The 27,269-nt window shown below is 40.1% G+C and overlaps 1 protein-coding gene across 3 annotated transcripts in view; it reads right to left on the reverse strand.

Moving 5' to 3' along the window:
- Positions 1-27,269, reverse strand: part of vash2 (vasohibin 2) — a 170,042-nt gene that overhangs the window by 133,040 nt on the left and 9,733 nt on the right. For all 3 annotated transcript variants that reach the window (XR_006312519.1, XM_043695855.1, XM_043695853.1), the window contains exons 2-3: positions 9,421-9,509; positions 7,413-7,469 (exon numbers count right to left, since the gene is read on the reverse strand). Coding sequence is in view for 2 of the 3 variants with exons in the window: in XM_043695855.1 (XP_043551790.1) it covers positions 7,413-7,469; positions 9,421-9,509 (146 nt within the window). In the remaining variant the exon portion in view is untranslated. The remainder of the gene's footprint in view (positions 1-7,412; positions 7,470-9,420; positions 9,510-27,269) is intronic.

A 27,269-nucleotide genomic window follows, 5' to 3' on the forward strand; every position in this document is an offset into this window, starting at 1 on the left:
GCTGTAATACTATCTTTGACAAGCAATGCCACACCTCCCCCTCTTTTACCCCCACCTCTGACCCTACTAAAACATTTAAACCCTGGAACCTGCAACAGCCAATCCTGTCCCTGTTCTACCCATGTCTCCGTAATAGCCACAACATCGAAGTCCCAGGTACCAACCCACGCTGCAAGTTCACCTACCTTATTTCGTATACTTCTTGCATTGAAGTATACACACTTCAAGCCACTTTCCTGTTTACAGGCACCCTCCTTTGAGATTGATGCCATGTTCCTAACCTCCCTACACTCCAGGTCCTGCACCCTAAAGCTACAGTCTAGGTTCCCATGCCCCTGCAGAGTTAGTTTAAACCCCCCCCCCCAAGAGCACTAGCAAACCTCCCGCCAAGGATACTGGTGCCCCTCAGGTTCAGGTGTTGGCCATCCTGTCTATAGAGGTCCCACCTTCCCCAAAAAGAACCCCAGTTATCCAAATACCGGAATCCCTCCCTCCTGCACCATGATCTATATTAACTTCAATAAGGTGTTTGACAAGGTTTCTCATGGTAGGCTGCTTAGCAAGGCTAGATCACATGGAATACAGGAAGAACTAGCCATTCAGACAAGGAACTGGTTTGAAGGTAGGAGACAGAGGGTGGTGATGGAGGATTGCTTTTCAGACTGGAGGCCTGTGACCAGCAGTGTGCCACAAGGATCGGTGCTGGGTCCACTGCTTTTCGTCATATATAAATGATTTGGATGGAAACATAGACATATAGTTAGTAAGTTTGCAGATGACACCAAAATTGAAGGTGTAGTGGACAGTCAAGAAGGTTACCTTCGACTTCAAACGGGATCTTGATTAGATGGGCTAATGGGCTGAGGAGCGGCAGATAGAGTTTAATTTAGGTAAATGTGAGGTGCTGCATTTTGGAAAGGCTAATCAGGGCAGAACTTATACACTTGATGGTAAGGTCCTGGAGACTGTTGCTGAACAAACAGACCTTGCAGGTGCATAGTTCCTTGAAAGGACAGTCGCAGGTACATAGAATAGAACAGAAGGCGTTTTGTAATGCTTGCTTTATTGGTCAGTGCATTGAGTATAGGAGTTGGGAGGTCATATTGTGGCTGTACAGGACACTGGTTAGGCCATTTTGGGAATACTGCATTCAATTCTGATCTCCCTGGTATTGGAAGGATGGTGTGAAACTGGAAATGTTTCAGAAAATATTTACAACCATGCTTGGAGGGTTTGAGTTATAGGGAGAGGCTGAATAGGCTAGGGGGGTATCTTCTCTGGATTATCAGAGGCTGGGGTGTGACATTATGGGGATTTATAAAATCATGAGAGGCATGGATAGGTTGAACAGACAAGATCTTTTTCCCAGGTTGGGAGAGTCCAAAACTAGAGGGCATAGGTTAAGGGTGAGGGGGAGTGAATTTAAAAGGGACCCAAGAGGAAACTTTATCACACAGAGGGTGATGCATATATGGAATGTGCTGCCAGAGGAAGTGGTGAAGGCTGGTACAATTACAACATCTAAAAGGCATTTGGATGAGTATATGAATAAGAAGGGTTTAGAGGGATGTTTAGAGGAAGTGCTGGCAAATGGGACTAAATTAATTTAGGATATCTGGTTGGCATGGATAGGTTGGACTGAAGGGTCTGTTTCCATGCTGTACAGCTCTTTGGCTCTATGACACTGTACTAATTAATATCTTGCAAGATGGTGGACAGATATTTGGGCAGACAAGAGTAAAGTTGAGTTATTCACAATGAATTCCCAAACTCCAAAGCTGATATTCAAGTCAGTATTTATAGGTCAATGGTAATCCTAAGGAACTTAATGTTGGGTGACTCAACAATGCCATGGGACAATATTTGGATTCTCACTTTTTGGACATACTACATTGTCACTTAAATCAGCCCAAACCTGAATGTTGTTTATGTCTTTAGATTAGAGTCCAAATAACTTGTATGTCAACACAAATATAGGAGACAATGCTAAACTCATGACTGCATCAATTAATAAATTATCTAGTGACAATGAGAAAAGTAGGCCTTTAAACCAAAAACTCCTGAAAAGCCAAAACGTACCGTTTATGAAATTATCAAGAAGAGCCCTCAATAAGTATCATAACTTTGACCCTGGCATAGCATCAGTTTCCAAAAAGCAATATGAACAACCAAATTGTACACAACTGTCTGACAAAGCCACATCATAGGTTTCAGTAAGATGCAGTATCTGTTTTCAGTGTTTATTGTGAAGAGACATATAGACTCCAATGCAAAGGTGTTTGGCTAAGCATAAGAAACAGCTCAATCTTATTGTGACTATGGGCTGGATGACAATGCCCCGCTGAGTACGCTTTCAGTAGGTGGGCCATAATATAGACTGAGTGGCTGGCCTATCACCTTCACACCTACCTCTGAGGTCATCCCCATAATCCCTAGAATTAGCAACCCACCCATCACATGTAAATAAAGGATCGGCTGAGTTTGCTCATGTGGGCAGCTGAGCAGGGGAAGTCAGTGTTTCAGAGAAGTTTAGTTAATTGAGGGTAAAAGGGAAGATACTACCTTTATGGGTGTACTTGGAAAACTCCTGCTGTAGACAGTACCCCACTTCCTTTCCACACATCGGTTATGAAAAACTGATACCCTAATCCATGCCACCCCATTCCCTAAGCTTTACGAAGCTTCCCCAACCCAATAGTCTGGACTTGCTTCACTCCAGGATCCATTTATGTTGTTGTATTTGTGGGCCTGCAATAATCAGCAGCACCCACTACTGAGCAGAAGACTTTGCTGGAACAGTCAGCCAATACTTGCACTATATGAACTAGAGTGCTTCAGTAAAGGACTTACCATAACATAGGCTTGATAGTAGCTCCTGAGCATAGGATCTCTTCCCAGTGAGAGGTGCAATTCCCACATTTAGGCAGTTTAGTCTACAGAACCAGAAAGGGCACAATGAAAATCCTTTCCACTGTAACAAATATAAAATCATCATTTTGGAATTCAGAAATTTGTTTTAAATAAAACAGATGGGTTTCAGTTTTGGAAAGGTAACTTTTTTTATTTAAAAGGTCAATATCATATATACTTGCATAAAAGTCAATGTAAAGGTTGACCCTTTATTTCTTGTATTTTCCATTTATCTCATGTAAAAGTTGACCCAACTATATCGCATTATAAACCTCTTACAAAGGAAACTGTATATTTCCATTAACCCACTTGAAACAAAATTGCATTCTTTCATTCATACCGGTAACTCAACTCATCGCTCTTTCTTTACTATATTGCATCTCTATTCATTTATTCATAACTCTACTTAGCCCACTTGGTTTACTACAGCACGTCTTGGTTCATTCATTCAGACCAGCACTAAGTCTTTCGGTACTTATTGCACTTTGTTCACTATACATCCAAAAGTTAATATCATTAAAAAGTTAATCATTTTAATTGTGCCATTATATCGGAATAAAAGTGAGATATATTAGCTACATATATCTTTAATTCTTTGACTAATTTGTTAATGTTGCTGAGATTCATTACAAACTAGAGTAAATGGGTGGGAAATGGAAGAACTTGGCAGGAAAGTTCAAAATGCTTATACATTCAGAATTTAATAAGTGTTTCATTTTAAGTATGCCATTATACCAGGCCATGACGATGGTGTGTTTTTGCAGGATTTCAATGAATCTTTGACATGTTAAATGTTCGTACCGGTATGTATAAATAAAAGTTCCTACAAGTAATTTATTCTTGTTTCTCTTGCTTTTATCCAGTAATTACCTTTACCGTAATTCATTGTGTTTTTCGTCTTTATTCGGGACTAGTTGAGCAGTCAAATCGACTTCTGCCAATAATACGGTATTTTGAACTGCAACATGAATTTCAGCCCCTCAAAACTAGTGCCCGTGCAATAGTTGATCTTATAAATTGAACCTTTAAAAATAGTCTAAAATAATCGAATTTACACGAGTATATACGGTAAGTCATTTGAAAAAGTGACCTAAATACATTATTTCTGAGAAAGCATGTAACTTAATAAGTATCTAGCCAGATACCTGTGGGGTTAATTGATTAAGTGATTCAATTGATGGCTTATGACATGCAGAAAAACAAATGTTTTGGGGTTTCTGGTAAATTAGTTTGAGTTTAGTTCAGCAGAACCTGGTTTCTGTTTCATGCTAACAGATGAACAGTTTCAGCTTATTTCACCCTTCTTCAACTTTTTTAACTAAACCTGTTCAGGTTCTCAGCACAGAGAAGAAATTGTAAAACTGTTTGGAGTTTTCCTGCTGACAGAGTCAGTTAAGTAAGAAATGAAAGAGTGAAGATAGGAGTATATTTCTCTGGGACTGAGTACATGAGGAAGATATTGCTGGAGAAAAGAGTGGATCTAAGTTTTTGATGATTATGTTAAGATCTCTTCAAATTGACTTACATAGCTTTGATTTTTTATTCCTTGGATGAAGTGAACTTCAGTATTTGTGTTAGAAGAACCTTGCTCAGTAGCTAACCTGGGAAAAGTAAAGTTGCCATAGTCCTACCAAACCATAGGGCTTCCCTCCCATTAGAGAGAGGTGGCTGGTGACGGTTTATCCTGAGGATCAGCACACCTCAGGTGAGGGGAAAGGTTGGGAAGGAAAGTCTTTCATGGTAACCTCAGTTTGTGTGGCAATTGAACTCTTGATGTTGACATTACTCTGTATGTGACTAACCACCATGTTAATGAACTGCAAATATTGAACTTATGATCTATCAAACCAGGTTTCACTTTGGGATTGGATGTGTCCAGAAAGTCTCATCTTGGCGTGGAGGTCTCATCTTGACGTGGAGGTCTCATCTTGACGTGGAGGTCTCATCTTGACGTGGAGGTCTCATGTTGGCGTGGAGGTCTCATCCTTATTTCAGAGGTGGCTCCTGGGTCTTCCAACGGCCCAGTGTGGAGATCTAGTCCCAGCGTTGCATTCTTGACCCAGCCCTGTGTGGCGGTTTCCAGTGTACTCCAAACCCAGGAGCAGTTATTCAAACTGTGATGAACTTCTATGTTTTTTGCTTCTTATTTATGGCTTCAGTCATTAATCGAAGTGCCATGGAATGATAACTTATTAAACATTTTACTATTGTTTTTGGAAAATAAATTGCTATTCTATTCTTTGCTAACCTATTCTATTCTGTCAGTGGGATCAGTGCAACAAAAAGGAGTGTTACAGTTTGGTATGAACACCACGGTGGAGTTAAATCTGAATCTATATCGACCTCAATGCTCAAAAGAATGTTGAAAATAGGGAGAGGACAAATAGGGTTAGGGGGCAATGGTGGGACTGACTGGATTCTTTTCAAAAGAACTGATATAAACTTGATGGATCAAATGGCCTCCTTCTATGCTGTACTACCAACATGCATGCTGAAGGTGCTCAACAGAAGCTACTGAGGGTTAAAACTGGAGACTGGAGTTTAAGGGATAAACAGGGGAAGCTCCAGGCTCACTTCCTCTCATTGACCCAGTTGCTCAGTGCTGGACATGTCTTTACATTAGCTGTCCAAGCAATTTTCCACTGGTCACATTCCTGGTAGTTTGTCTATCAAAGGGAGAGCCACACAACTGTCAGTTTGAACCCGGAGGCCAGAGGCCAAACAGCATTTCAACAATGTTAGCCCTCATCGGAGGCTGAAGCTTATTTTGCTGCACTCTCATCAACATTGTACATGTCTGGATCTAAGTTAAATGGTGGTTTTGCTACTTCAAGTGGATGAATTATAATTTCCACAATACACCAGTGGCTCCTGATCTTGTCACTCTGATGTGCTAAAACACCAGAAGGCAGCTCAAGTGCAACGATCTTCAACTGAGTTTAACACGAACAGGGAGGGAAGTGTTAGCAATAATAAGTTATGGCACACAATGCGTGACAATCACCATTTGCTACATTCCCCTCACTATAAAACAGGTGAGCACTGGGATAGGCAGGTAGGCGACACCCATGCCCCTCACAGGCACTTTTTAAAGCTACAAGCATCCAAACAAATAAAAATAAGCACAGGGACAGTGGAGACGGAGGTGACATTTACTTTGGGCTTTGGAACATAACAGAACTTCTGTGTAGAGTGTGAAATGAATTGCCAATTCACTAATGCCTGCTTGTTTGTCACATCTCAAACTCAATTTCATTGTCAACAGTGCCTTGCTGCATTCTGGGATGTTAATAAACAATGAAACGAACAACAATACTGAATAATCCAACAAATGTGAAAAGGTTCTGGTGATGTTTCTGAACTTGTTTTTAAAGTTAGCTATATGTTTGTCAAGTTGTTTGAATAAAGTTTCAACTTTGCAACTCCTGCACCCCAACTCTGCCCCCACCATCCCAGAATGGAAACATGCTCAGACTGGGGATTACTTAGGTGTAATCATCTGGAAGACAGAACAACTCAACTCTGTTCTGTTTCCAACACCTCTCCTTCAGTCTTTCCTACTGATTCATTACAGTTGCTTCATTACAATTCTTAGTGTTGAACACCAAAGAGCAAAGAAAATTTACAGCCCAGGAACTGGCCCTTCGGTCCTCCAAGCCTGCCGATCCAAATCTATTGTCTAAACCTGTCGGTCAATTCCTGAGCATTTGTATCCCTCTGCTCCCCACCTACACATACATCTGTCCAAACGCATCTTAAATTAATCTACCGTGCCTGCCTCTACCATCTTTGCTGGCAACGCGTTCCAAATGCCCACCACTCTCTATGTGAAGTACTTGCCGCGTGTATCCCCCTTAAAGTTTCCACCTCTCACCTTGAAAGCATGACCTCTCGTTATTGAATCCTTCATCCTGGGGGAAAGCTTGTCTCTATCCACCCTGTCTATACCCTTCATGATTTTGTAAACCTCAATCGGGTCCCCCCTCAATCACCTTTTTTCTAGTGAAAATAAACCTAACCTGCTCAGCCTCTCTCCATAGCTAGCACCTTCCATACCAGGCAACATCCTCGTAAACCTTCTCTGCACCCTCTCCAAAGCATCCACATCCTTTTGGTAATGTGACGACCACAACTGTACACAGTATTCTGTACCAGTAGGCCCTTAGTGTCTTGAACCTGTTCAGCCATTCACTTGGTTCATAACTGATCTGCTATGACTCCATAACTCTCAATAACTTTAATCAAATCTAAATTAATCAATCTCTCAAATTTTCAAGTGACCTTGACCTGATTTTTGACTAAGCTAGGCTTGGATTGTCATCAACAACAGGACAATATATGAAAAACAGGTTTGTATTCATATAATTCTGATTCAATCTATTTTATTTTTACCCAGGACAAATCAACAGTAATCATTGTATATATTCTCCAAACGTTTTGCCATGCCTAAAATTACACTGAAATGTGACTAGATTTCCTAGCAGTGCAAAATTGTTACTTACCAACTCAAAGGTCTGATTTTCTTAATCTCAAAGAACTGGGTTCCAGTGTGATTGTATCTTTCATTCATTAAGCTAAGGAAATGTCTTAGACGGAGACTACCTTCAGTAGCTTCCCACCATCCCATGGCCTCTCTTACAAATTACATTACAGTCTTTAGCAAATATTAAGTCAATCAGAATTTCAAACAAAAAGGATACTGCAGAATAACAAAAAAATTGAAACAGCAGTATAAGAGTTTCCTGGGATCATGATTGGCAGAACAGGAATGTAAAGAAAAGTTAGCCAAGATTGTGAAAAATCTGTCATGGTCTGCTCAGCATTTTAAAAACTGCTTCCTGTGAAAACAAATATGCAGTTACAATCCGAAAATTAAAATACAGCCTGGTATTGAACCTGTAGCTTTAAGTCGCAAGCATTGGCATTTAAATCTTTCAGCTCACTTTACAAAGAGGTTTGTTGTTGCTGAATACTGATGAACAAGATCCTTGGTAACGGCGGCTTAAACTGGGAAGGAGGAAATGATCAAACTTAATACAACCCAGCTTGCCTATCGGCCCCAACAAAACTAGTTATTCACAAAACTTCTTGTTCTCTTTGTGCTCTGTACTGAAGGAAATTGTACAAAAGGATTGTTTTTGTGAGATCATGGAGAGAGGAAGAAAGGACATTGGTAATTGACAAACCAGTGAAATTGAAATTTTGAATAAAATCTAAATTAATTTGAAAGAGGACATGAAATGAGCAAATAATCAGCAGAAACTTGCAAAGAACACAAAGCACACCACATTATATTCCTTTAAACGCATAGTTAAATTTATTAACAAGCTAGTGTGTAAGTTGTAAATCACACACCAGGTTATAGTCCAACAGGTTTATTTGGAAACGCAAGCCGCTCATTCAACAGCTAGTGTTTCCAAATAAACCTGCTGGACTATAACCGGGTGTTGTGTGATTTTTAACTTTCTACACCACAGTCCAACACTGGCATCTCCAAACTAGTGTGTAAGTAACCTTCTTATTTATTAAAGTTGCCAGTAAATAATGTACATTAAATCTACCCAACACTGAAGGCATAGTAACTCAATCACAAGTTAGAATATAAATACCAGAAGTTTACAGAGTTGCTGGTTATCAACACCAATGATCCTTTCAATGATATTCTACGCTTAAAATCTAATAATAATATAAACTTTATAATTAATAATTAACAACTTGTATTTATTTGGCACTGTTAACATAATGAAACATCCCAATGTCACAAAGGCATTGTAAGACAAAATATGATACTGGGTCACATAAATAGATATTAGGTCAGCTTACCAAAAGATTAGTGAATGAGGTGAGTTTTATGGAGCATTTTAAAAAGGAGAGGGAATTACAGAGAAACAGAAAGATGTAGCAAGGAAATTTCAGAGCTTGTGTCCAAGGCATTTGGAAACATGGTTACCAATGGGGAAGCAATTGCGATTGAGGATGTATACCAGACTAGAATTAGAGGGGATCACAGGCATCTTGTGAGGTTGGTGGGGGTGGTGCCGAGAGGGGGAGGGAGGGGCAAGGCATGTAGGGACCTGAAAACAAGGATGCTCCCGATTGGGAGTCAATGTAAATCAGTGAGCACAGGTGTAATAGGTGAATGAGACAAGGCTCAAATCACACAGATAAAGCAGATGCTTTTAATTACATAGATTTGTGGAACAGTTATTACAGAATTCAACAATTTCATTATTCATGACGTGCAATGACATGAAAAGAAGTTTGAGAGATATTCAATTTTAGTAATTAGTGATTGAAAGTACCCTAACTTAAAAGGCCAGTGGTATAGACAAAGACAGTGATCATAATTAGGTTGGAATAAAGTTATTAAATAATGACTGGACCATGCAGTTATAGTTAGAGACCTGCATAAAATCTAACCCCCAGAAAAGCCTTGTGTATGGACGCCACAAATTATATTTATTTACTGACACTAATGAGATTTTTAAAAGTTTAAAGTAGAAAGGATACTGCAGCAGCTTCATGTAGCCTTGTATTGTGCGCAGCCATTCTGGAATTGACATGGATGGCTTGTATTTTGGCAGTGATGGAACTGGAGGCTGAATGAACACAAAGGACATAATGTTATAATGGAGATACACATCTTGATATTACGTGCAATCCCCGCACCAGAATATCTGGCCATCAATGACTTATTATGAAATACATTTCTACATACTAATTGATAGGAATCATGAAGTACAAAACAATGCTGCCAAAGTGTAAAAACAGAAATCCAATGAAAGAAGCAAGCAAATTAAGATCCTGCAATGCTAGAAATCTGAAATAAAAACAGAAAATGTTGGAAATAGCTGTGCAGCAGTATCTGCAAACAAGGAAACACATAACATTTCAAGTTGATCATTCATTGCTGGAACAAGAGATTACAGAGATATAGCAGGTTTTTAGCAAACACAGGCAGATGAAGGAGCCTATAAACCAAAGGACAATCTATGGTTCTTATAAAGTAGGTTGCAAATCAATATGGTACAAATAGATTTACTACCACCAATGCTCCTTGCTAATGTTAGGCTACTGATACCAAGTAACAAAGGATGTCCAAGTGACATCTTTGGCAGAGGATAGGCTCTATCTTGATGAACAGTAAATGTTTATAGCATAATACTTACAAACTAGTTCCATTATAGTTGGAGATACATGACTGTTTCACATCATGCTCAACCTTAGGAGTAAGCTAAAGTAATAATGTGAGCTGTGCTGTTAAGCACAAAAAATAGTCATTGACACACTATACACACATGAAGAGCAGGTTAGCTCATTACAAGAAAAGTCCTTGTATCCCAATGGACAGAGAATATCTTGTGATATCAGTTAACATTTTCACATACTAACTGCTTCATATATCTCCAAAGTATTTTTTCGGTTATTAGATTCTTCACATAATTGTTTGAAATCATGAAAGGAGGTTTATCACTATCCTGAACTCACTTCTACCACCAAGTCTTTTGAGTTTATAAATGACTGACAAGTCTGTTGGATTGAAACTCTTATTATTTGAAGAAATATTCAGGTCCCATACATTGCCACAATGCAATCTAGGTAGAGTTTTGATTTCCCTCAATTATCCTTGCTGATGACATTTTCTGGAATTGATGCTGCTCTTGAATATTTGTATCTGTTGGAGGAACTATATTTTCCCTCAAATTAGGCCAGAGAATATGGTTGTGTATCTAAAAGAATGAACTTTCCCCATCTGACACGGTTATAAGGTATACCTCACTTATGATCTGTTCATTCCTGTTTGTACATTTTTGGTTGACATTAAACTTGATAAAGTGACAATCATAGAGTAAAGCCAACCTGCTGTTTTGATGTTGCTTCTTCAAAAACAGTTGAATTCACCCTATTCAGGGTTTACCACTGTGCCCTGGTTGACATATTGTCAAGGTATTCCATGATCAGATCTTGCAAGTTAGAAGGCAACTGAATAATTGTTCCAAACCTGTGAAATATCAGTAATATTGTCTGATCTGTCAAATCATAGAGTTGTCAAATACCAAATGTAATTAATCTTGAGTGGCTTTTTTTCCTCACAGTCTCAACAAACATTCTTCTGGGATCTGTGAAGTCTTTACGTTGAGTGACGGGGTACATTTATCATTGTTGTTTGGCTTCCTACCTGGTTGAGGTTTTTCAGTGTACTATACAATTTTAAGAGTGAACCATGTATTTCTGCCCAGAATGGAGAAATGCTGGTTTCTGCATAAGTGCACCTGTACCACATAGCATTTGTCCCTGAATTCCTTCAAGTCATATTCTACCCCCTCTATGCAAATTTCTCTCAGACAGTTACAGATTCATTCTACTGAACTATGGAATTTTCTCAGAGAAAGTAGAATCACTTGTCCCAGTGTCAAGTTTGAAAGTGGTTGGATAACAGATAACCAGTACGATCAGGATCATATCTGGTTCACACGGAGCATGTATCACTCTTCAGAAAGGTTGATTCATATCTAATGAAGGTACGTCCTGGTATTATGGGTTTTGTTTCAAAGATGTTTACTGCGAAATGTTAATCCCTGTGTCTCTGTTTTCTTTTTAATTCTACATCTGGAAGAGTAACTTCTAGAGTCAAAGGATTTAAAGTTATTTTGTGTTGGTCTATCATATGATGTTTTGCTGTTTTGGTACTTTAGTAAGTTGACAAGGTCTGATGAGCTTTGAACTAGGTTAGCTTGCTGCTACCATTGTTTCTTTGATTGGTGTTTGAATTTAGACCTTTAGCACTGCCTGGATAGCTCTTACCAATGTGAAATATTCTTTTGATTATAACATTTGAAAGTGAGATGAATCAGAAATTCTAACAATAACTCTGTATTGAATTAGTTCAGGTTGCAGATAACAAAAGCCTGGCAATGTACTGATTATTATTATTCGTTATCAAAGATTCTCCTGATCATCTTACTCTCTCCATTATACAACTGGCACTTGATATAAAGTAATTGTCAAATGCTCTTACAAAATTATCAAAAAGGCATCTGTCACTTTTACATTATTTAAACCATCATCTGCAAACAGCCCTTGAGCATAAAGAAATGTATTCACTTGTACTTCTGGGAATTTTTAGCGTAATCCTGAAGCAATTTTACATTGCATGAATTGTATCATCTGTATAATCCAATCCAACTCTCTGTCTGAAGGATTTGGGGATTTTAAAAATGTATGGAGGTGTAATATCTTTCTCTTTTCTCACCATATTTAACCGTTGTTGCTAGACTTCAGTGTATCACTTCAGAATTGTGGCTGGGATTTTTCAACTTTTTTGTGGTTTTTACTGTTCAGTGTTTTAAAATCATTCAATCACTTCAATTGAATTAAATGTGTCTTCTACAGCACATTTTCTAGAAGTTGTAATTGTTTCTTCATGAAATAAAGATGAATTGCTAATCAAATCATTTTTCATAACAGCTTTGTTGTTAATATTTGTAGGAGAAAGTGAGGATTGCAGATGCTGGAGATCAGAGCTGAAAATGTGTTGTTAGAAAAGCGCGGCAGGTCAGGCAGCATCCAAGGAGCAGGAGAATCGACGTTTCGGGCATGAGCCCTTCTTCAGGAATGAGGAAAGTGTGCCAAGCAGGCTAAGATAAAAGGTAGGGAGGAGGGACTTGGGGGAGGGGCGTTGGAAATGCGATAGGTGGAAGGAGGTTAAGGTGAGGGTGATAGGCCGGAGTGGGGTTGGGGGCGAAGAGGTCAGGAAGAAGATTGCAGGTTAGGAAGGTGGTGCTGAGTTCGAGGGTTGGGACTGAGACAAGGTGGGGGGAGGGGAAATGAGGAAACTGGAGAAATCTGAGTTCATCCCTTGTGGTTGGAGGGTTAGAACGGCTGAAGAGTTTCTGGGCAGAAGAGATTAATATTTGTAACCTGTATCTTAGCTTAGATTAGATTAGATTCCCTACAGTGTGGAAACAGGCCCTTCAGCCTAACCTGTCCACACCGACCCTCCGAAGAGTAACCCACCCAGACTCATTTCCCTCTGACTAATGCATCTAACACTATGGGCAATTTAGCATGGTCAATTCACCTGACCTGCACATCTGTGGACTGTGGGAGGAAACCGGAGCACCCAGAGGAAACCCACGCAGACACGGGTAGAATGTGCAAACTCCACACAGACAGTCGCCTTTTGATAAATTTCCTAAATTTCTGTAATTAAATTGAAACAGTTCTATGTGTTTCAGAATTATCCTAGTTATGCTGTAATGCACTAGTTGGCCTGTTGGCCAATTGTACTAAAAGTTGTGATGTTGATTTTCTACATTCAATGAGAGCTATTAGCACTGAAAATCAGATGAGTGTCAGAAAGACCAAGTTGTTGCAGCAACAGCAGCAGAATTGCTGTAAAGTCTCAACTTGTTTTCCCAGATATTCCTCCACCTTCTTAATCTTTCTCCCTGTCCATCTGGAAGATGAATTCAAGTCTGCTCCATTTTCTTTCAAATGCTGATTGAAAAGAGCCCTCAGTTGGGAGGACCAAATGAGGTACTCCTTTCCCAACTTTCCACACTTCAGTAATTTTTAAAATGTTTGATTTTTTGTTTCCCTAAACCATTCCAGTACTTGGTACTTCTCCAAGTGCAGTACATCTTGGGGTGGCACAGTGACTCAGTAGTTAGCACTGCTGCCTCACAGTACAAGGGACCTGGGTTCAATCCCAGCTTCAGACAACTGTGTGGAATTTGCACATTCTCCCCATGTCTACGCAGGTTTCGTCTGGGTGCTCCAGTTTCCTTCCACAGTCCACAGAGGTAGATTAGCCTTGGGAAATGCAGATTTACAGGGATCAGTTGGGGAATGGATCTGGGTGGGATGCTCTTCAGTGAGTTAATGGGTCAAATTGCCTGCTGCCACATAGGAGTTCTATGGTTCACTAATAGTTAATGCAATTAGCAAGTTTTGAGAAGATTTGTAGCTCAGGTTGAGATTTTGGATGTAAGTTAGCTCACTGAGCTGGAAGGTTTGTTTTCAGGTGTTTCATCACCATACTAGGTAACATCATCAGTGAGCCTCTGGTTCAGCCTCTGGTTGGTGGTATGGGCCACTTTTTATTTATGTATTATGGTTTCCTTGGGTTGGTGATGTCACTTCCTGTGGTGATTTTCTGTTTTTTTCTCAGGGGTGGTAAATGGGATCAAAGCCAATGTGTTTGTTGATAGAGTTCTGGTTGGAGTAACATACTTCTCGAAAATCTTGCATGTGTCCCTGTTTGGCTTGTCCTGTTAACGCAGTGTTAAGAAATAGAAAATTCCAACTGGGTGACAAATATTTCATTGGTCTAATCATCGGATGAATATGGTGTATTGCACTCCATTTTAGAAAGCTCCAGTGAAGCACTGTACTCCTGCACTAAAGTGGTTTGCTGTTCCTTTACTCGGTAGCTGAATTTTAATTAGCCTAATCAACTCAGGTGGTTATGACAATCATTTTGGTGGATCACATTCCACATCATAAAACTCCAGCAGGGCTCCACAAAAGATATGATTCATACCTGACACATGGGAAGCAGGTTGTGGTCAGTCATCTCAGGAGGAGGTCCTCAGGGTACTGTCCTGGGCCCAACCATCTTTAACTGCTTTATCAATGGCCTTCCCTCTGTCATAAGCTCAGAGACAGGAATGTTCGCTGATGATTGTACAACGATCAGCACTCCTCAGATACCAAATCAAATGCAACAAGATCCGAACAATGTTCAGGCTTCAGCTGACAAGTGGCAAGTAACGTTTGTGTCACAAAAATGCGTGGCAATGACTATCCTGAAGAAGGGTTTATGCCCGAAACGTCGATTCTCCTGCTCCTTGGATAGTGCCTGACCTGCTGCGCTTTTCCAGCAACACATTTTTCAGCTCTGATCTCCAGCATCTGCAGTCCTCACTTTCTCCTGGCAATGACCATCTCCAAAAAGAGACAATTTAACCAACACCCCTTAACATTCAGCAGTGTCACCATCATTGAATCCCCTACCAACAACATCCTTGGGGTTACCATTAACTGGAAACTCAACTGGGCTCGCTACAGTAAACAGACTGTCTACAAGAAGACCAAAGGCTAGCAATTCTGTGGTGGGTAACTCACCTCCTGAATCCCCAAAACCTATCCCCCTTTCACAAGGCACAAGTGTGTTGGAATACTCCCCATTTATCTGAACGAATGCTGCTCCAGCAATACACAAGATGTTTGAAACCAATCTGGACAAAGCAGTCTGATTGATTGGCACCACATCCATAAGTATCCACTCCCTCCACCACCAATGCTCAGTAGCAGCAGTGTGTACTACTACATGTTGCACTGCACAAATGCACCAAAGATCCTCAGACAGCACCTTCCAAACCCATGACCATTTCATCAAGAAGGGCAAAGGCAGCAAATACATGGGAACACCATCACCTGCACATTCCCCTCCAAGCCACTCACCATCCTGACTTGGAAATATATTGCTGTTCCTTCACTGTCGCTGGGTCAAAATCTTGGAATTCTCTCTACAAGGGCATTGTAGGTTTACCCACAGCAGGTGGACTGCAGTGGTCCAAGAAAACAGCTCACTACCAGTCAGTCAGACTGGCAATAAATACTGGCCAGCTAGTGACTTCCATGTCCCATGAGTGAACATAAAAAAAACCTTGTCCATCAATAATTAGATTTAAATATCGCTGAAATTTTCTACATGAAGAAATACTGCAATTTAATGTTTTGTACAAAACCCCGTTTTATCCAGACCATTTCCCTCTTCTGCATGATTTTTGTATCCTGTTGCGAACTATGGAAGATTATTCTGGTTCTTCTGAGCTTTTTACACCAATTTGCTGTTTTTTTAAAAAATGGTGTCACACTGAGTAAGCTTCTTAAAGAAATGTTTTCAGTTGAATAATCAAAATATTTTCCCTTCAAAACAATGTTTATAATAACTCTTCAATTTTTCCGTGCTTATTGCTTGATTTTTACTGTTAGTTCTCCATTTTTTTTTTAAATCAGCATTCTTTTCTTCCAAAAAAAGATTCTCAGGTTTTTCCAGTATTTTTAAGCAATTGTTTCACCTTGCTTCTTTGAGACTCAGCTTGGTCCTCACATGAATTTTCACAGATTCTAGCTACTACAGGCAGGCCTAATACTGCTATGAGTCCTGCAACCTTTTCATGCTGGCTGCTGAATATTGAAAGGTACACTCTCTCAGTTTTCTAATATGAAGTTTTTCTTCATTCTTCTCCTCAGACGGTTGTCGTTTTGTCGAACTGAAGATTGTTTCAGGCTGTGTCCACTGCTGCAATTTAATTAAATCTTCAAATACTTCTGCTGTTATCTCACATGAGACAGAGGATCCCACCACAGCTTACAAGCTTATAATGTCAGGTGCCAACCAATCGATATATTAGGAGTAGATGCACTGCCACTAATCCTTCTAATGCTAATGATATCAAGTAGCTACATAACATGCTAGACAAAAGACAGACTAAATCTGAACAACAAAGAATGATAATTACATATTATTTAATTGCAAGTTACATTATGTCTAGGAAAGAAATAGAGAGCTTAGTGGCACAATGTAAAGACAACAATCTCTTCCTCAACATCAGCAAAACAAAGAAGCTGGTCATCAACTTCAGAGAGCAGAGTGGAGGACACGCCCCTGTCTGTGTCAATGGTGTTGAGGTGGAGGTGGCCAAGAGCTTCAGGTTCCTTGGAGTAAATATCACTAACAACTGTCCTGGTCCATCATGTCGATACTACAGTCAAGAAAGTATACTAACATTCCTACTTCCTCAGAAGGCTAAGGAAATTTAGCATGTTCACAATGTCTCTTACCAATTTCTAAAGATGCACCATAAAAAGCATGCTGTCCTGATGCATCACTGCTTGGCATGGCAACTGCTCTGCCCAAATCTGCAAAAACTTAAGAGTTGTGAACGCAGCCCAGTCCATCATGAAAACCAGCCTTCCTTCCTTTGATTCTGTCTACACTTCCTGCTGCCTCAGGAAAGCTGCCAGCACAATTAAAGATCCACCTCCCCCCGGTCATACCCTCTTCCACCCTCATCCATTAGGCAGAAGATATGAAAGTTTGAAAACATATACCAACAGACTTAAGAACAGTTTCCTCCTCTCTGTTATCAGACTTATGAATGGACATCTCAGAACTTAAGAGTTGATCTTTCTCTGCACCTTCTCTGTAGCTGTAACATTATATTCTGCATTCTGTTCTATTACCCTGTTGTACGTATCGAGGGTATGATGAGGGAAAACGTTGTTTGTTGCTGGAGTTAATAATTTTAAAAGACTCCCACATGTCAAATGTAGATTTACTCTCAAACAGCCATCCCCAATCTAATTCCTCCAGTTCCAGCCCAATACTGCTGTATTTAACCTCCCCTCAATTTAACACTATAGTGTTTAACAAGGCAGAAACATTTTACAATTGAACATATTCTTGACTGAAACAAAGCAAAAGTAACAATTGTCAATCTGCCCCAAGCATCTAATTAGAGGTAAACAAGGATGTGGTCTGTATGGCCTTCAGTAAGGTGTTCAACAAGGTTCCACATGCAGACTGGTTAGCAAGGTTAGATCACATGGAATAAAGAAAGTAGCCGCCATTTGGATACAGAACTGGCTCAACGTAGAAGACGTGAGGTGGTAGTGGAGGGTTGCTTTTCAGACTGAAGGCCTGAACTGTGACCATTGGAGTGCCACAAGGATCAGTGCTGGGTCCACTGCTTTTCGTCATTTATATAAAGGATTTGGATGTGAACATAGGAGGTATAGTTACTAAGTTTGTTGATGACACCAAAATTGGTGGTGTAGTGGACAGTCAAGAAGGTTACCTTCGACTTCAATGGGACCTTGATTAGATGGGCCAATGGGCTGAGGAGTGGCAGATGGAGTTTAATTTAGATAAATGTGAGTTGCTGCATTTTGGGAAAGCAAATCTTAGCAGGACTTGTACACTTAATGGGAAGGTCCTGGGGAGTGTTGCTGAACAGACATCTTGGAATGCAGGTTTATATTTCCTAGAAAATAAGAGTACCTGGTAGATAGGATAGTGAGGAAGGCATTTGGTATACTTGCTTTATTGGTCAGTGCATTGAATATAGGAGCTGGGAGGTCACATTGAGGCTATACAGAACAATGGTTTGGCCACTTTTGGAATACTGCATTCAATTCTGGGTCTACTTGCTATAGGAAGGATGTTGTGAAACTCAAAAGGGTTCAGAAAAGATTTACAAGGATGTGTCAGTGTTGGAGAGCTTGAGCTATAGGGAGAGGCTGAATAGGCTGGGGCTATTGTCCCTGAAGTGTTGGAGGCTGAGGGGGTGACCTTATAGAGGTTTATTAAATCATGAGGGGCAGGGATAGGGTAAATGGACAAGGTCTTTTTCTCAAGGTGGGGGAGTCCGAAACTGGAGGGCAGAGGTTTAAGATGAGAGGGGAAAGATTTAAAAGGGACCTAAGGGGCAATTTTTTTCATGCAGAGGGTGATGCATGTATGGAATGAGCTGCCAGAGGAAGTAGTGGAGGCTGGTAAAATGACAACATTTACAAAACATCTGATTGGGTATTTGAATAGAAAGGGTTTAGAGGGATATGGGCCAAATGCTGGCAAATGGGACTAGATTAATTTTGGATATCTGGTCGGCATGGATGAATTGGACTGAAGCATCTGTTTCCATGCTGTATAACCCTGACTCTATGACTCTCTCATGAGGAACAACTTCTGCTGGAGCCTGTTCACTGCTTTTGGAACTGCACCTCTTGTCAGCACAGGTGACATAGAACATTCAACCTCTTTGAACGAGATTAGATAACTTTTTTATATATTCTTTCCTGACACTTGTGTGCTGCAAGCAAGGCAAAATTTGCTGCCCATTCCCAATTGCCCTTTGAACTGAATGGCTTGATAGGCCATTTCAGAGAGCAGTTAAGCAGTAAATCAAGCACATTGCTGTGGGTCTGCATTCACAAGCAGGCTAGACCAGGTAAGGATGGCAGATTTTCTTCCCTAAAGGACTGTAGTGAACCTAATGGGCATTTACAACAATCGACATGTAACGTTGCCATCACTGGTTTAACTTTTAATTCCAGATTTTACTGAATTCAAATTACATCATCTGTCATGAAGGGATTTGAACATGAACATAAACCCAGAGTTCAGCCATACTGTCCATTATGGCTATACCACTGCCTCCAAGAGAAACTATTCTAAATTGTTATACTTTAAATAGACACTTAGGGCAGATTTGCAATAGTTTCTTTTGAGTTGTTTTAACCAAGAATGAAGTTGTTCTTTATTATGACTTTATTTTGAATCTTAGATCAATCAGAGAGTTTACTAGTTCCTGCAAGGGCTGCCTTAAGGTGGTATTATTTGTTTTGTGCCTTCACACACATCTTTTTCCCTTTGTAAATAGCAGGGAGATGTCAGAGGATTAACAGGCTGATTATCAATCTATTGAACCTCATCATGAATGCTCCTTCATTATGCAATAAGTCCTCGAGTGAGACCTGAACCTAAAGCTTCTAGCTCTGATGTGGGGTTGAAACTATCACATCTGCTACTCAAAACGCAAGTATTCCAATAAAACCAGCCAAGTATTTATGAGGTCACTTGTTCAAATTTTAAAAAACCTAGACTTAATGGCAAGCAGAGTAAAAATGACATAATTAGCTATTACATTCAAGGGCCCTTCCTTAATGACTGAAAAATTATCACAAATAAACTGCCGGTCCTGAAGGACTGGTAGCTGGTTTCCCATGTGTATCTCATGCTTTCGTGTTGGTGACAAAAGCGAATAAGTTAGGCATTTTAACTTCTGGCAAATTTAATGTTATGCAAGTTCAAGTTGAGATGATACTGTGAGGGTATAAGCAACAGTCACCTTGGTAAACAGTACAGTGAACCTGAGGATTTCTAACAGAAGCAGTCAAACCTGGAGTTGTGAAAAGGTTGGAGAATGGCAGCACAGTATGCTCAGTGGAGCAGGCAATGGTGGGAATTGAGGGAAATGCAAGTGCAATTATTGTGGCAGAGACTGGGCAAAGCAAGTAAGGTGGAGGCAATCAACAGTTTAGGTTTGGGCAGCAGTTTAGGTACGTGCAGATCAATTCACATCATCATCAATTACATATACAGAAGCAGAAAAACAAACTTGAAAATATTTAACAAAATCTGAAAAGAGCAGTCAGGAGTTTGGATTGTCCTGATTATTAAGTGTGCAGAAAGTCTTGAGGTCCAAGATTGGTATGAGACATCAGGGCAAGTGAATCTCTTTTCAAAGAGAGTGGGCCTATTTGGTCGTGGAAATCCTGAGTTAAGTGCAGGAGAACAATCATCATCTTACTTTTAGTGGCAAGTAAGCATGGATATATCAGGCGAGAACAGATCCTATGAGATTACAATATTACCACAGTTGAATAGCTTGATAGAACCTCCAGTGTCTGTGGAACAACAACAATCGCTACCATCATTCAGATAAAACTGGATATAAAGGAAGGAATTGGTGGAGGAGGAAGAAAGTATCGGGAACAAAATTAGATGTGTGAAGGTGGAGGTACTGCACAGGCACTAATCACATGCACAAAGTGATGCAGGCAATACACAAACTTTATGTTAGCTGTAGCCAGCATCAAATCCGATGCAGAGTGGCTGCATAGCTCAGCAGGGGCTCAGGCCAGCACCATATAAATTAGTTTGCACTACAGTATTTCAAGTGAGACAAATCTTTTTAAAGGCAAGGTGCATGCTGAGCAAATAGAAGACAAGACAAAGACTGGAGGGAGCAACCAAAAAGGTGCAAGGGTCAGGGAATGTACTGCAGGATTCTCAGATCTGCACTAAAGGCCACAGGGACCAGCAGCTGCTGAAAACAAAGCATTAAGGAAATAGTGGAAGCAGATACCCATGGTAGTCAATGCCACCTGAGGCCCATCTGCCCTGCAGTTGCCTTTGCCTAGTTTAGTACTCTAACAGAGTGCTTCCCCAATGGGTACACTTGCAAGGCAAGCACCAAAGACATAAACTGGGATAACTGCTACAGTTTTGTACTGTTTATTGTGTGTACAATTGATCAGATTCAGCACTGTGGGGGTAGTGTGCTAACCATATGTACGTTCTATCTGGAGGGAAGACAACAAACACAAGAGAAACTCAGCAGGTCTGGCAGCAACAGTGGAGAGACAAACAGAGTCAACTTTGAGTCTGAAATGACTCTCCTCACAGTAACAAACAATGCTGTCTCAACATTTAGTGCCTAGATTTCTAGACTTTGCCAAACATTTACAATCTCCTCCAATTACACACTACTAACGACAACTGAACAAGAACTGGTAGAAAGTGATAAACCAAATTAATGAAGATGCTTTTAATTTGTCATCAATGGTCAGGATTCCTCATGTCGCTGAGCATATGTAGTTCTGCACGTTTAATAAATTATGTTAAGTAAGTTGAAAGTGGCAAATGGTGAGTCACCTTAGGGTTAGGTGCTGATTGATGGCATGAACGGCCTACGCTGCAAATTTCCAATATAGGCTTGGAACACTACCCTAATGGCCTAAACCCTGTGATGCAAAGTGTGGGCTCTGCTAGAAGTGGATAACAACAGCAAAGACGCCATTTTTCCCTGCACTCACCACACCAAAACTACTAGCTATACAGAGCCAAATTTGCAACTTCTATGTTTGTAACTTATTTTATCTGCATAAAGATTTATAAACAATGTAGAAGTGCATTCCACTTTGTAGTACCTGTACAAACGATAACTGTCATGTTACACTGCAAATACTTGATATTGTAACTTTCCTCATCTCTTGATTAAACTCTGCTAGTGTTTCAGGATTGTTGAACAAAATCAAAATGTGAAGAAAAGCAATCCTTGTTCAACAAAGGATTGAAATTCATTTCTCTGAAGATGATTACAAAGTGGGAGTTGAAGTAAAAACAAATCGTGTTCCTACACTCACTCAACATGGTTGAACTATCTGAATTTTTTTGCCTGGTAGTGCTCATTATCAAGAGTGTCCCACAATAATATTTGAATGATCAGAAAACTCAGATGCTACTTAAATGATGATTCTTTACACGATCATTACTGATGCTGAAATTATGTTTGTAGTATTCAGAGGATGTACATTAGATATGTAACCATATCAGTTCGTTTTTATTCCACACAATCCAGTCATCTCATTTTTTTAAAAATGACTGATTTCCAGTAATTCCCAAAAAAATGCCCACATCTCATAGTAAATGCGATTTCCACATCCAGAAAACCCTGAATTATTTCTCAATTAGACTGTAATGAATAGCTCCATAATCTAAAATGTGATCAAACGTTGCTAATCAATTCTGCTGTACAGTGCACAATGCTGACCCAATCTCTTTCCACGCTGCTGCTGCAGTAAAAATATATCCCAGATCAGTAGAAAGCTTGATAAATATCCAAGGTTCAGGCAGTCATACGTAACAGCATCTTACATAATCTTGCTCCTATTTACAGTTTCAGCAAGAAATTTATCTTTCAGTCAACTTATACTCCATTGTAAACAATATAAATTCATTCAAATAAAATAGCTCATTAGTCTAACTAGATAAGTAGTCTAAATAAGGAAAAATAATTGGCTGCTAAAGAAATGCATGCAGGGGGTGAAATCATCCCAGGTCACAGTAGACAAGGAAAGTGGTTGGTCATTGGGACAGACAGATACTTGACACCTTTCTATTTCCACTGAAGAAAGTTCTGGGCAGGAATCTACAAGCAACCTTTCCAGTATTCCACCTCCAGATCTAATCCTCAAGAGAATAGTTACTCAAGGATTGCTTGGAGCTGACCTCCTCTTGAGCTCCAATTTCCTCAGCCCAAGTAGGCTAACTGAAAGATGGCAAGAATGAACGTAATCTTGCAAAAGCTATATGTCAGTTGGCGATGGGATGGTTCCTTAATCTGTGCTAACATATGCATGATTGAGAGCATGGACATCAGACAAAGAGCGTCCCCTTCCTCACCCGACTTCTGACATTCTTCCCACCCTGTCTCCCTCCAGTGCTAAAACAACCCATCTTCGTATTTGGATGCTGCTCCGGGAGTCTTGGGGATACTGCACCAGCAGCAGCCAGACCTTCTTTCGTCGTTCTGTTCAGATGGAAAGGTTTGTCAAGAAAAGACTTATGGCTGACATATACTGGTGTAACCCTTCTTGTATGTGCCAGTACATTCATTACTAAGTGTTACAGGTTTTTATTGCTGGATGGTGTGTTCTGGAACTATCAGCAACTCCAGGCAGCAGGGCATTCTATCCCAAGGACCTCAGTTATCAGGAAGATCCACTGGTGTCCAACAAGTGCCTACCTACAAGGATCTGACGGACACGGGATCCTGCAGATCTGCTGACTAGGAGTGAATGAGGGTGTGTTGATGATCTGTAGGCAGCACATGAGACACCTACCTAACAAAAATGATTCCACCCATAGTGGGAATTGTTCAAATAGGACATGGTCAGGATACATAAAGGAATCATTCCCACAACTAACAGAGAAGCTACAACAAAGGTTAGAATTCCTTAAATGGTAGTGTTTTTAAAATAATAAAAATTTAAATGTGACTCGAAAAAGAAAGGGAGGATGTGTGACAAATCTAAAGCTGACAATGCTAAGGAAAATCGACTGGAATATATTAAAATATACAGAAATACAGAAACATTAATGAGGGGCATTAAGAAACAAGGTGTAATGAAGAGGGTGCCATCTGTAAAGGATCAATGCAATAGCTAGCTGGCATTTTTTTTCGGAAGCAGAGTTTCATCTCAAACCCTTTCCATGCCACTCTCAGACAGGCTCTACATTTCTCCAAAAACAAATAATAGTTCTTAAACGAAAATTCAGACCAAAAGGAAGATAACATGGAGCTTCTGAGCATTTTAAAGATAATTTCATATGAAACATTCTTGGGCTTCCATGACATTCTTCCTCATGTCAGTGACCTGGACTGGCAGCTTAACTTTGAGCTAGAGACAACCTCCAGAGACAGACAAATGCATCTTCGGAATTTCTAAATCAAAGTCAGTGTCAAATACACATTCCACTGCCATGTTCCCTTGTTACTAGCTTGAATGAGTGTAGATTCACATATCATCCAGGTCTTGCACTCTGAATGAATGCCTTGCCAAGCACAATCAGGTAAGATAAACTGTCAACTTGCAGATCAAATGCACCCAAATTGCAGATCCTCTCAGCTCTGGTGTCATATTATAAATAAAAAGAGAATGCTTTCATCCAACGTAATTACTTCAGCCATGTTCTTTTTCTCTGTTATAATGTTTAAAACTGCTTTTAAAAGTTACTTGATTTAATGAGTATTGTTTACAAATGACTAGCATCTTAAAAATAGATAGTTTCTGAGTATATTACACAGTGATGTCAGGTAATCAGAGTGTCAGCAAGCATGGAGGATGATTAGTCCCATCTGTAACTTATCTAACTGAATCATTTGAGGAGGTAACTAGCATACTGAATAGTGTCCAAATGCTGAACTTTGAGTAGATATTTAATAAGGGGCAACACAGCATTTTCCAAATAAGTCACAAAGCCACAAGATGTGTCTGGCTATTAATACTGTTACAAGGCACTCAAGAACAAGGTGCAGTGTTAAGTACTGGATTTCCAGACCTAGGCAAACTGTTCCAGTACAGATACAACAGTCATTTTACACTATTAGATTAGATTACTTTAGATTAGATTACTTTACAGTGTAGAAACAGGCCCTTCGGCCCAACAAGTCCACACCGACCCGCCGAAGCACAACCCACCCATAACCCTACATTTACCCCTTACCTAACACTACGGACAATTTAGCATGGCCAATTCACCTGACCTGCATATCTTTGGACTGTGGGAGGAAACCAGAGCACCCAGAGGAAACCCACGCAGACACAGGGAGAATGTGCAAACTCCACACAGTCAGTCGCCTGAGGCGGGAATTGAACCCGGGTCTCTGGCGCTGTGTGTCAGCAGTCCTAACCGCTGTGTCACCGTATAAAGTAGAAAATTAGCTAAGTGTGACCTATCCACAAATAAACAAGGGCAAATCCAATCCAGGCAACTAGTACCCCATTTGTCTACGCTTAGGTAACGGTGATGGGAAGGTGACCCTGAAAGAAATCCTGCCTTCAACGCCCAGTTTGTTTTCTGCTAGGGCTATTTGGCTTCAGGCCTCATTACAGTCTTTATTCAAAGGAGAATAAAAGAGCTGGATTCAAGGTGGGCAGGAGGTGTGGGGGATGGATGTGAGAGGGACTGTCCATGGCATCAAGACAGCATTTGGCTAAATGCTTCATAAAGGATCCTTAGTAAGATTGAAGTCAATGGGACTAAGTGTAACAATCCTATGGCTTTAAGAGGTGCATTTTGCCCTGTGTTTTTTTTACACAGAGAGATATGAGTGATCTGCTCCAAAGCCAATAAAGTAAACAACTTGTGAAGCCTTGGAGTTTATTTTTAAAGTTGGAACAATAGAAGCAGCCTGAATGGGTGGGGTCAGGCTCCCACAGAACCAGGATTTTAGTTTAGTTTTATCCTTCAGTAGCAGTTGCTGGGTCTAGAAGCTGGATGTAGAAGCTCTAATTCCTCTCTCTGTTACAGCTAAAAGCTGGGATTCTCTTCCTGCTGCGATAATTGCATGTGAGACAATCTATTTTGCTGAATTTGCCTTTGCAGGAATGTGTTTATGGTATGGTACTATATTGGAACAGTTAAATAGTGGTATTTAATATACATTATTTTGTTAAGCGTTTTGATAGAGTTACGGGTTAATCCAATTCTTTTTATGTTTATGCTATCTGTATTTTAATTATAGTGAATGAATACAGTGTACTTTATTTCAAGTTGGTAGTTTGACTAACCCAATTGCAGGGAGAAAGTGAGGACTACAGATGCTGGAGATCAGAGTTCAAGAGTGTAGTGCTGGAAAAGCACAGCCAGGCAGGCAGCACCTGAGGAGCAGGAGAATCGACGTTTCAGGCATTCCTGATGAAGAGCTTATGTCAATTCTCCTGCTTTTCGGATGATGCCTGACCAGCTGTTTTTTTCTAGCACCACACTCTTCAACTCTAATCCAACTGCATCCGAAACACAACACCTTACATTTACCTTTAGAATAAGAAAAAAAGTTAGAACTTAGACTATCTTCTTATCATATTTGTGGGGTTTTGGTCTGTTCCACAACAGGAAGGGAAACAAACTTTCCCTTGTTTGGAATCATACGGATCATAAAAAAAGATGGTTATGGTTGTCAGAGGTCCATCATCTCCAATCTAGGACATTTCTGCAGGAATTCCTCAAAGTCTTGACTTTCCCATTACCAAATCATCTATGGTACCTTTTCAACTTATTAACCACTACCAATAAGTCAGTGAGGGAGAGGCAGGGAGAGGGAGAGAGGATTTAATCAAAATGGAGTTGGAAGGGAAGATAAAGCATTGACTCTGAAGAGATTTAAAGTAAGTTCCTCATGGTACTGTCTTGGGTCCAACATCAGCTAGTTCCCTCCAGTAGAAGGACAGAAGTAGATGTGTTCACAAATGATTGGTGCTCATGCCAATTGAAACTCTTTGGATAGTGAAGCAGCCCATGTCTACATGCAATAAGACCTGGACAACATTCAGGCTTGGTTTATTAAGTGGTAACAAACATTCATGCCACAAGATTATCAGGCAATGACTACCTTCAACAATAGATTCTCACCACTTTTGTTAGATATTCAACATGATTATCATCACTGAAGTCCCTCACCATCAGCATCTATGAGTTACCAGAAACTGTATGTACCAGTTACATAAATACTATGGCTGCACAAACAGATCAGAGGTTGACAATTCTATGGTGAGTAAATCAACTCCCAATTTTCCAAAGCCCTTCCACCATCTTCGAGACACAAGCCAGGAGTGCGATGGAATGCATTCCATTTTCATGGAGGAGTGCAGCTCCAACAACACTCAAGAAGCTCAATACCTTCTAGGACAAAACAGCTTAGTTGACTGGCATCCCATCTACCAACTTAAACGTTTACTTCTTGCAATGATGCAAGTTGTCTGCTGTGTGCGAGATTTGCAAGATGGCAAGGATCTTTTGACTGCACTTTCTAAACCTGTGACTTATATTACCTTGATGACCAAAGGTTGGGAGTATTCCCACTGAGTACTCCCATCAATCTTCAGTTTTTTATTTTTCAGATTTGCAGCAGTCATAACATATTACTTTTGTATTCCAATTACTCAAGACGTTGGTCTCCCATCTTCTATCCTCCATAAACTTGAGTCCATCCAAAACC

Source organism: Chiloscyllium plagiosum, chromosome 9, assembly GCF_004010195.1.
Source record: "Chiloscyllium plagiosum isolate BGI_BamShark_2017 chromosome 9, ASM401019v2, whole genome shotgun sequence".
Classification (NCBI taxonomy): Eukaryota; Metazoa; Chordata; class Chondrichthyes; order Orectolobiformes; family Hemiscylliidae; genus Chiloscyllium; species Chiloscyllium plagiosum.